This window comes from Capsicum annuum, chromosome 9 (genome assembly GCF_002878395.1).
Source record: "Capsicum annuum cultivar UCD-10X-F1 chromosome 9, UCD10Xv1.1, whole genome shotgun sequence".
NCBI classification, from domain to species: Eukaryota; Viridiplantae; Streptophyta; class Magnoliopsida; order Solanales; family Solanaceae; genus Capsicum; species Capsicum annuum.
Window position 1 is genome coordinate 72,870,368 of NC_061119.1, and position 12,192 is coordinate 72,882,559.

At 29.7% G+C, this 12,192-nt stretch overlaps 1 protein-coding gene across 1 annotated transcript; it reads right to left on the minus strand.

The window, feature by feature from the left end:
• Positions 1 to 336: 336 nt before the first annotated feature.
• On the minus strand, positions 337 to 11,304 carry LOC107842529 (probable pectate lyase 8). Its single transcript, XM_016686425.2, has 7 exons — positions 11,079 to 11,304; positions 10,851 to 10,907; positions 8,726 to 8,800; positions 1,688 to 2,330; positions 1,482 to 1,585; positions 1,244 to 1,382; positions 337 to 1,156 (listed from the first exon to the last, which is right to left on the minus strand). The coding sequence occupies exons 1-7, from the start codon at positions 11,162 to 11,164 to the stop codon at positions 938 to 940; spliced, it is 1,323 nt and encodes a 440-aa protein (XP_016541911.1). The 5' UTR covers positions 11,165 to 11,304; the 3' UTR covers positions 337 to 937.
• Between the last annotated feature and the right edge of the window lie 888 nt (positions 11,305 to 12,192).

The window sequence follows — 12,192 nt, forward strand, 5'->3', positions numbered from 1 at the left end:
GTTCAGGAGTTAATTGAGTATTTTCTCTTCTAATATTTATGTGAAAATTAAATCATTAAAGTTTCAACAAGCCTTAACTGTAAATCCATAATTTCAAAAGTACAACGAGTTAAAGTGCTTAAAACCTTGAAGGCAAAATCAATCAAATTAAAATCATGAGAATCTCTATGCCTATATCACCCAAAGTAACTTGTCTGGCGCAAAACAATTCAGTTTACTGCAACACTGAAAATTAAGGTGAAGTAAGACTTCAATTGCCGTCGTAATAAGTCAACTTTTGCTGACATTTATAGAATATAGGGGAAAAGTAATAAAGAAATAGGCAAAAGCGGATTATGAAGCAAAACCATAATAATTACATTATATAAGATTACAGTTTCAACGCCTAAAGCTAAACATGTTTAACAATAAACCAGAAAAATCAACTTTCATTGTCTTCGTATTTTTTTTCTTATTGTGCCTGTTTTCTGCAATCATTTTAGTACTATGCTTCTGAATGCTCCATATCTGAGAGGAAGAGAAAGAAAGAAGTCGGGTTCCTATCAACCGTAACCAAGAGTAGTTTGGTGATCAACAATTTAAAACAAACATTGTAAAAGAGAAGGGGAAATGATCAAGGAGGTATCAGATGTTTAAGGTAAGGAACAAGAAAGACAACACTTCAACACCTGCTCCACAGATCCTCAGAGTTAAAATGTTCTCACTGAGGCAGGGCGAGGTTGAGCGCTGCTACATTAGACCGGTGGAACAATGGACAAGGGGGTTCAAATCATTTTAGCGTATAAGAGAAATACATATGTATCTTGCTGGTGAGATGTTTAGGAAGGGATGCAAGGTAGAGAAGGAATAAAATTGGCTAGATTACATGACAATTTCACCGGATAGGTGAAAGTAATATGTTGTTGTGTTCAACACCAGATGTTCAATGTCTTAGACATTAACATTGGTAGCCCCTGTGACAGGAAAGTGCACCGGCATTTGAGGTAAGACTGCCAACCAGTGAAGAGGACTTTGCTGCTAAGCTTGAAGCCCTAGCATAGCTGGCTGCAGCACCACGTCCAGATGGGGTAAAGAAGGCTCCATTAAGCATAAGGTCTCCCTCTGATCTCCAGTTCCAATGCTTCCACACTTCTGATTGCTCCACTCTATGTGTCACCTGCCAACCAAATTCCACCAAAGTTAGCAACAGAGTAGTACCTAATTACCCAAAAGAAAAAAAGTAAAGCAGAAGATTGAAATTAACCTGTTTGGCAAAAGGGTTGGCTGGGGCAAGATATCTGTTGCCTTGGCTGTTAATTGTAGGAGAAGCACTGCCACCAATGGCATACATCTCCCAATGTGTATAGTCATTGTTCACCACATGGAAATAACCATGTCTACACCTGCATATCCATCAATTGATAGTACTTTTAATTAGCCCAAGAATTTAAGGGAGAACAAAATGTTAAAGTGGAACAAAACAAATTTTACCAAACATGCACCTTGGCATTCTCTGAAAGAGACCCTCACCAAAATGGTTGTAGGCAATAGTCACCTGCATAATCTTATCTCTAACATAGGAGTCGCTGTGCCCCAATAACATCACCTGTTTTTAAAGTTGGATTAAGCAATAATTAGTCTTTAAACTAAAACGTTCCATGATTAAAATAGAGTGAAGTTACTGCATGTAGGTAATTAAGAAATTAACCTCATTGTGGTGTGTAAAATAATTGTTGGAGATGGTAATTGCGGTAGATCCCATGATAGCATCAATGAGACCATCAGCACAGTTAGCAAGAGAGTTGTGATCAACCCATATGTGGCTGGACCCAAAAATGGAAATGCCATCTCCATCAGCCATTGTCCTCCAGCCATAATGACCCGGTGAACTTCGAACCATGGCATTACCGGTTGGTTTACAATCATGAATATTGATGCCATGAATAATGATATTAGTGACAAATTGGACGGTGATGCAAGCCCCATTGGCAATATGAACATTCACACCACGTCCATCAATTGTCTTGAAACTGTTCATAATTAGCTCTTGTTTAAGGGTAATGACCATATCACGTTTAAACACTATCCACAACGGTCTGTCCTGAATTACAGCATGACGAAGTGTTCCAGGTCTGGGATTTACAGGGTCGTCATCATTTGGATCAGTGACAACATAGTACTTGCCATCACGGCCACCAATAGCGTTGCGCCCAAAGCCAATAGCACATTCAGCTAGGCGCTTGCGGTTACGTTGCCAATTACGGTCACAACGCCAGCAGTCGTCAATAGGATTTCCAGTTCCACATGAGAAAAAGCCCAATTTTCTCCTTTCTGTACTATTCCTAATGCTCCTGCATAATCAAGAATGTAATTTAGCTCTGGCTACTCCTTTCAGCTGAACAATTTTGCACTGTTCACATAATTAATGGTAGGAAGTAGCTAAACCTGTTCAATTGCTAATATTCACGAATGTAGTGGGGAACAATTTTAGCATATACAAGTTAAAGAGACATTAAGGATCCGTTTGATAGGGTGGATTATTTTAATAATCCATAGATTAAATGGTGGGATTATTTAATGCATTATTTGATAGCAACTTTGGAGCAATGCATAACTAACATATGGATTAATTACACACCCTACATGGTATTATAGGGTGTATAACTAATACACCCGATTTGGTGGGATTAATAATTCATGGATTACAATCCATGAATAGGAGTGTGCATCGGTCGGTTCGGTTTGATTTATATATTATTGATTTGATTTATCGATTTTCGATTTTTAAATATGCTAAACCAATAACCAAATCAATAAGATATTTTTTATCAATTTTCGATTTATCGATTTTTAGTCCTTGTCGATTCGATTTTCGGTTTAACCGATAAGAAAATACTCATAAAATAGAAATAGTAGTAACTAACATGAAAAAATCAGAATCTTAGTTGTAACCAAAAATCCTACATGATGTGTTTTAATTTACAAGAATCTTCAAGTTTAAACTAAATGTTGTTAAGAGAATTTAAGAGTTTATATAATTGAAATAATAAATTTGTTAATTTATAGAAATTAAAGAGAAATTAACTAATTAATATTATATATATTTGGTTATCGGTTTACTCAATAAGAAAAAACGAACCGAATCAATAACACAATAATTTTTTTAAAAAAACTATTAAAAAACGGTTAACCTAATAACCTAATAACATTTTTATTGGTAGGTTCGATTTTTGCACACCCCTATGTGTAAACAGAAAAACACCCTCAAATTTCTTTAATTTTTTTTCTAAATATTTTTCAATTTATTCAACGTGAGTTACTTCTTTTCAATTTATCAAGATAATAATATCCCTCAAAATAATTTTAATCATAAAAAAACTACTCCATTAACTTAAAAAATATTTATTGATCAAAATCTGAAAATAAATTGCATGATTGCGTACAAGCTTTAATTTTGTAAATAGGATATTCATGAATAAAAATAATTTTTCTACTTAGCTTTAAAACTCTACGAAGCACAAATTTGTGTTTATAATGATTCTATTGTCTCATCAAAATTTACACGTTCTCCCTCCAACTTAAGAACACCACAAAGTGGGAACAACAAACAAATGATAAACAAATAAAGAAAAGATAACAAAAAAAAAAAAAAAAAAATTGCAAGTGAATGATTAAATCTGAAAATTCCAAATTAAATAATTAGTTATATTGTTAATTTTTTTATTTTTAGAAAAGAATAATAAAATTTTGAAAAGAAAATACACAAAGTTATAATATGTCGAGGGTATTTTTGTAAACAAATAATATTCTTTTTAAAATATAACAATACATATTATTTTCAATACATCAAACCAAACACAGCAAAAAAATAATTTCAGTATTACTAATCCCTGCATTAGTAATCCCGGCATTACTAATACAACCTATTCAGTATTATTTTATACGCTCTACCAAATGACCCCGAAATGATAAGAGTTAATTTTATCATATCATCTTTTGAATATAATTAATTTAATATTTTGAGAAATATATTAGGTAATGTCTTAATTAGTAGCTAAGGATAAAATGGATAGAAGAAATAAGTAAATTATCTGTTAATTTTACAAATTAAACAAATATTATATAGACATTTATTTTTAATATAGTAGACAAATAACGATGAACGGATAAAATAATTATGTGATGAAAACAAGTGACAAAAACAAGATTGGCTGATTAGACATGCACAAATTTAGTACTCGCTCGATCTTACTTGTTCAGTATATTAAAAATGATTATCAAATTTTATTTGTTCGGCTTGAAAAATTCAAAGTAATTTATCATTTTTATAGTTATTTTACTCCTGTTAAAAAAACAGTACTATTCATTTCTGAATATTTAAATGCCTAATAATTAATTGGATTGATATAATAAAATTACTTTTTTCTTAAGAAGTGTGTTATGTCAAATATAAATAAGTAAAGATACACGAAGTGAATAATGTCTATTGAGGTGAAGTTAGTTAATCAAGCTTAGGGTTGTTCACGGTTTGGTTAAAAATCAAATCGAATCGCGAGCCAAATCGATTAAAAAAATTAATATTTGGTTTGATTTTAGATTTTAAAAATCGATAATTATGTGGTTTGGTTTTGATTTTACACTAAAATAACTAAATCGAACCGATAATATATATATATATATATATATATATATATATGAATAAAAATTAAATATTTGTTACATTTTAAATTTTAATCATGAATTTAGCTTTAGTTATAGCACTGTTAAATATATGTTTCCATCTAGTTAACAGTACGTTATAAGATTTTAAATGATTTTTGCACTTTGATTGACAAATAATACTAATTATTAATTATGTTGTTGTCTATATGAAATTTTACTGGTGAGCTTCATTAAACTATAGATAATCGCTAATTTTGAACTTTCTTTTTGGTCCCTATTAAGCAAAAATTTTATTTGCTCACCTTTTACGGAGTTTATCATATTGTTCTCGCATATATAGTTTTAAATATTTTTTGTAGAAGCGTTTATATGATGTTGTTTGTGACTTTATCTAATTAAAACACTTAATTGACATCTTAATTTCAAGATCGAGGCACAACACTTGGTTGAGATCTCATATGTTGGATTGAATTTTTATTTTTTTTTAAATTTCAATTTTTATCATTAGGTAAAGTTATAAATCGAAAAAATCAAACCAAATTGAACTAAACCGACAAAATCAAATCGACAGTTATTTTTTTATATTAATTTAATTTGATTTTAAAAATTTAAAAATCAACTAAATTTATTTGATTATCATTCTGATCAATAAGCTACCCAAACAGCCCATGAACACCCAAGATAAAAGTGGGGTGAGGAATACGATCTATACGGAACAGGTACTCCCGCTTTCCTTGGTGCAATTAATAAATCTATAAGGTGGGCTGATAAATGCATCTACTGTCGGTAGGGAAACTAATCTTTATTAACAGACAAGTGTCATTTAATATGGAGAAGTGTAAATCAGTATAGCCAGCTGCTGCTGGATCTTTAGATTTGCCGGTGTGAACCCAGATCTGATCCTCTTGGAGCTCACGCCTTTGACAGGCTGGGAGAAGCCACAAAGTAAAGTGCAAGGCAGCAAGATCCATATTTAGGCGGACCGCTATTTGCGAGGATGCAGATTCCTCTAAAAAATTACTGTGGTTCCTCCTTTGCTACATCATTACCAATCCACAAACTAGAGCCCTGAGATTAATTAGGATGTGCCATTTAATTAATTAGGTGGTTAAGCCCTTCAATTTCAATACAATAAGATGTTTTAGATTGTCCTTGCATATTTTAACTTGTTTTAATATGAAACTCACATATCTTTCAGGTTACTGATTAACCGCATGTGTTTATGGATAGTTATGAAAAATGCTTTTTGGAGACGTTGCGAGTGTATGTAAATTAAACTATTTAAAATTAATTAACATGTGCAAGAAGTAATTTGAATAAGATAGTTCTTTGTAAACAAGGATCTAAGATATGCAGCTGAAAGTGGTTTTCAGATGCTAAATTGTACTCAAAACTTGGGGAGGTGGTAAGGGGGAATTAGTTTGGTTTGCCTAATCTATAGTGTTCAGCTTAAGGGGGAATCAGTTATGTTGATTGATATGGCCACATGAAAAAGCAGCAAGCAAATGGAGGGTGGGGGCTGTGATTTCCGTATAAGATGGGCATAAAGGGGAGACGCTAACACACAAATGCACGAGGCCTTACATTCTATAAAAGCATATTCAAGATAGGAAGGTGATCGAAAGATAACCCAAAACTGAACCAACAATGTGCTTGGTATGTAATGCCACTCTCTAGGTAAAACATGGATATAACATGAAAGAAAAAGACACATGAAACATATTAAAATTTGCGTGATGCGCGGATCTGGCAACAAAGACCATGTGGAAACAAAAAGAAGATACTACTACGTACTCCCTCCTCCGTCTCAAATTAAAATAACACATTGATTAAGAAAAATAATTAATAACATATCTATTTTATCATCGTATTCCTATTAAATAATATTTATATTTTAAATTGAAGAAAAAATAATTAATACAAAGAGTAAACATGAAAAAAATTATCTCTTCTTGATTAATAAAAAAAATAATTAAAATAAAAAATTAAATTAAAAAATTTGAGACAGATCGAGTATGATATAACATGGCCTTGCTAATCAATGATTAAATTCTCCAAAAGGGATTTCGAGTTCCGTACTAATACCAAATTGGATGCCTGCCTATATTTATTAGTCCTAGCACGTAATTCAAAGCAAATATTTAAACAGAATTTTCTAAGTAACTTAATAACAGGATTAATTTAAGTTAATTTTAATTAATCATGCGAATAAAAGCTGACTTAGGTCGGTTGGCACATTGCATGTGCAATATATTCTTTACTACTCTCTCCGTTCCAAATTATCCGTCTCAAATTTTTTAATTTGATTTCTCATTTTACTTATTTTTTTTCATTAATTAAGAAGAGATATTTTTTTTTTATATTTTACTCTTTGTATTAATTACATTTTCTTCAAATTAAAATGTAAACATCATTTAATAGGAATATAATGATAAGTTAAGCATATTATTAATTATTTTTTTTAATCAATGTGACATCTCAATTTGAGACGGATAATTTAAGACGAAGGAAGTATCAGTCAATCAAACAAGAGAACATGGCATGAATTTGGGCAGGGACTTAACAGACTGCAGCATATTGCAATGGGAATTGGACGGCTGAAAACTGAGTAGGTGACCAGGGGTAAATGCTCTAGTAACTGCGGAAATGCATTTAATTTTTTATGTTGTATATGGATCATGTGAGGGGTTAATTACTTCGTCTCCTTGTACACAGTTCATTTATGTAAGCACATGAATGCTGGATTGGAATTGAATAGAGGAAATAATAATATTAAAAAACTTGGGGTTTCTGTAATACTGCTGACTAAATATTTGCATCCTGGTGATTAGGGGTGTTCATGATTTGATAAAAATGAAATCAAATCTTGAATCAAATCAAATTGGTTAAAAAAAATTGATATTTGATTTGATTTTAAATTTTAAAAATTAATATTTATTTGGTTTAATTTTGGTTTTACTCTAAAATAGTCAAATCGAACTGATATATATATATATATATATATATATATATATATATAAAAATTATTTATATATTATTCATGAACAAAAAATAAATATTTGTTAAATTTTAAATTTTAATCATGAATTTAACTTTAACCGTAACACTTTAAGTCATATGTCTCTATCTAGTTGACAGTACGTTATGAGATTCTAAATGATTTTCACTCTTTAAATAACAAATAATACTAATTGTAAAAATTATCTTGTTGTCTAGGGAATTTTACAGGTGAATTTAATTAGATTATAAATAATCACTAATTTTGAACTTTTCTTTTGGTTTCTATTGAGCAAAAAAATTTATGTGTTCACCTTTTGGGTGTTTATTCAGTGGATTTTCATTGAGGGGATTCAAAAGTAAACATACAGACTAGTCGAAGGGGGTACAACATCCACTATATATACATAAAAATATTTTTGATCATGTAAAAATAGTATAAAAATAGTATAATTTTACATCGAAGATGAACCCCCTGATTACAAGGTGGATCCGCCACTGGATTTATTATATCATTCTCTTATATATAGTTTCTAAATAATTTTTGTAGAAGCGTTCATATGGTGTTGTTCGTGGCTTTGTGTAAGTATAATACTAAATTGACATCTTAGTTTCAAGATTAGGGCACAACACTATGTTTGATTGGATTTATTTTTTTTAAATTTCAACTTTATCATTAGTTAAAGTTATAAACCAAAAAAAACGAACCAAACCGAACTAAACCGACGGTTATTTTCTTGTGTTGGTTTGGTTTTGAAATTTAAAAACCGACTAAGCTGGTTTGGTTATGGTTTTAACCAATAACCGACCCAACCCGACCCATGAATACCCCTACTGGTGATTAGAGGTGTGCATTGGTTGATTCGGTTCAGTTTTATATATTATTGGTTCGATTTATCGGTTATCGATTTTTAAATATGCTAAACCAATAACCAAATCAATAAGATATTTTTTATCGATTTTCGATTTATCGATTTTTAATCCTTAATGGTTAAATTTTTATCGATTTGATTTATCGGTCAGTTCAATTTTTGTACATCAGTAATGGTGACAGAGAAAGCAGAGAAAAGGCCCAAAGAAAACTTACATGTCTACCATTGAGGCCACCATTTCCGGATCATCTACGGCATGTTCATGGTTCGGTACATTTTCTTCACTTAACCTGGTAAGATGAAATAGAATTATACTCTCTCCGTTTTAAAAAAATGATTTTTTTTTTTTTTAGTCAATTTAAAAAAAATAACTTCTTTTTTTAGTAATTTTTAATTTTAACTTTCCACACGACACGTTTAAGATCACAAATTAAAGAGTATTTTTATACATTTGATATATCTTTAATTTAAAATCATAAGATTTAAAAATTTCTTTATTTTCTTTAATTTAATGCCAAATCAAACTAGAATATTTTCTTTTTAAACGATGCGAGTAGTAAATTATAGGACCAGGGGAATAGAAATTGAGTGTTGACTAGTTGATATTGACATTTAAAATTGAGTTTTGACTTGTAACATTGTAGATTAGGACTTGAGTGAATCGAAATTGACAATCACATATTGAAATATGCTATTGGTTGGAGCGGAGAGTGGGCTGAGGGAATTTTATTCTTCTAAAACACAAGGTGAAAAAATTCATGCGTGGATGAACATGAAGTACAAATAATAGACTCGCAGCCGAATGTGACAGTAAAGGAGCAGACTATAATTTGTCCTCTAAGGGGTCATATGGGTCATTTGGTTGAAAATGTAGTTATATTGAGATAGTTATAACGGGATAAATTATGATAAGATAAATTATACTATAATTAGCTATACTGAGATTATTTTTTATTGAGTGTTTAATTTATTGTATTCAAAGTAATATGCATGGTATAATTTATAAGAATAAATTAATTAATTACCAAAACACCATCCATCTTATTTAACTTATCTCTCTCTATATATATATATTTCTTTTCAAGCTTTAAATATTTATTCTTAAAAATAAAACTTTTATCTTATTTAACTTAATTTTTTTTGTGTGTGCATTTCCATAATTATATCATGTGTATTTTAAAAATAAAACTTTCATCTTATTTAACTTTAATTTTTTTGCGTGTGTCTTTCTATAATTATGCCGTGTGTGTTTAAATTTAGTTTGAAATAAAAACTTTCAACCTAAGTTTGTTAAAATAAAAGAGGATTTGTTGTTTATGTCATTTCATTTAAACACATATTATTCATAAAATATAGAATATTAAAATTCATTTAATTGATATATACAATATTAATTTTTAAATGATTAAAAGACTATTTAATTTAAAATATGTAATTCAACAATGGAGTCGACATATTTATTATTTTTTAGAGAAATTAAAATATATAAATAAACATAATAATTATTCAAATAAATTTAACTTATCATACATTCATAAATAAAATATTTCTTAAATGTGTATGAATCTCTAATATTTCATGTTCAATTACTTATTTTTTTTCTAAATTTCATAATATATTGATAATCTCATTTTTTGTTAAAAAAATTCATCATCAAAAAATGTGAAAAAGAATTACTCTTATTTTTCATTATCTAGTATCACTAATATTTGGAGAATCAAATTATATTTTTAAAAAAAAATAAATTTTCAAATATTTTTAGCTACGTATAAAAATATTTTTTATTTAATAATTAAGCATGTATTAAGTTAGAAAGGGAATGTCAACATTCTTTAATAACTTGTCCATGATTTTATAAAAATACCTTATATTTTATATAAGAAATATAAAGTAGTACAATATATATATATATATATAAAGTGATAATCTAAGAATTTTGAGGGCAATTGTGTCTTTTCTAATTTTATCCCAAGGATAAATAATGATGGGATTGTTATCCCACCAAATGGGTGGATAACTTATTCTGGTACTATTTATTAGTTCCGGAATAAGTTATCCCGAATATTACCAACTAAACATGCATTAAAAATTTTATCCCGAGATTATTATTTTATCTCGGGATTATTTGTTTTTGTATCTTAAACCAAACGCCCCTAAGAGTCACGGTTTTTAGGGGCCTAAGAGAGTACTGAAATCAAAATTTTCTAGATCCAATTTATATGATCAGGGTCGTGTTCTAGGATGCAAATGAAACTTACTGATGCCACATGCATAAGTGTATCACGAAGAGAATATGAAATGGTATCGTAGTAAGATGCTAAAGAAATATGAAAAAACTACCTACTCCCCATTGTCGAGTTTTTTAAGCTCTGAAATTGCTCATGAGCTTCTTCAGCACTGAAAAAAACGAAATCGAATGAGCAAACAGTAGTTATTTTGCTATTCATACGAACTAATCAAACAGAAACAGAGTCGTTCATGTAGCACCACTAGAATTCAGAAATCCAAGTCATTTGCTTTGACATTGTCGAAAATAAGATTCTGGAAGAATGGAACAGCCTCAATTACCTATGACCGTGGGTGGCATTGATGACTAGTACCATCACAAGGAGCAATGAACAAAGAGAGAGATACAATCTCGAATAAACCGCCATTGGAGAAATATGAGTCTCCAAAGCAGAGTTCTATACAATGTGAGTGATTCTCTTTCAGAAATTGAGTCAGAGAAAAAGCTTCAATGGAGGAAACCTTTTTATAGGAGAGATAGCGGGAGGTGCTACTGTGTAGTTGCCTAACTTTGACATTGCTCATTTGACTTAACCCCGGTTTACTATGGCTTGGATTAGGTTAAATTCAACTAAAACTGCGCATTAAAGTTTTTGCTTGCTTTCAGTTGTCCCTCTCTAATCTAAAATAAATAGATTTTTACTCCAACTCACACAGGAGAAAAAAAAACATAGTACATATAGTATATTTCTTTCATTTAAAAATAGCTAGTCTTTTATTGATTTGATATTTTTCTTAAATAAAATTAATCTTATTAATTATGCTTTGAAAGTATAAATGTGGGTGTACACACTTTATGTAGTCATTTAACAACTTAAAAAAATTAATCTTATTAATTATGCTTTGAAAGTATAAATGTGGGTATACACACTTTATGTAGTCATTTAACAATAGGGGCAATCTTAAAAGAATATAATAAAATTCTCTTTACTTCATAAATAAAACAACTAAATTAAAACAAATATTTTTAGCAAAAGGTTAGCTATTTAGAAATGGAAGAAGTATTTTACTTTCCATGTTTATCCTTTTAGATATTATCAAACTACTTTTAAAATTTCAATCACATTAAAATAATTTCAATTAAGTTTCTTGGAACTTATAACCTCCATAGTATAAGTGAAGCATAAAATTGAAAGAAATTTTCGACATGCCTCTTCAAGAATAAATAATTCACTTATTTGAGATATTAAAAAATAACTCAAAAATTCATTTATTTTGAACTTGGGGAGTAATAAACACAGACATAAGAATTTTGTATTAATTGGTTGTACCCATGTTTACTCCATCCATTTCTTTATTGGTGCTTCTTTTGGGTTATCAGTTTGTTTCTAAATAAGTAAAAATCTTTTGGCCATAAAATTTGGCCATAATTTGGTCATAACATATTCACACTATA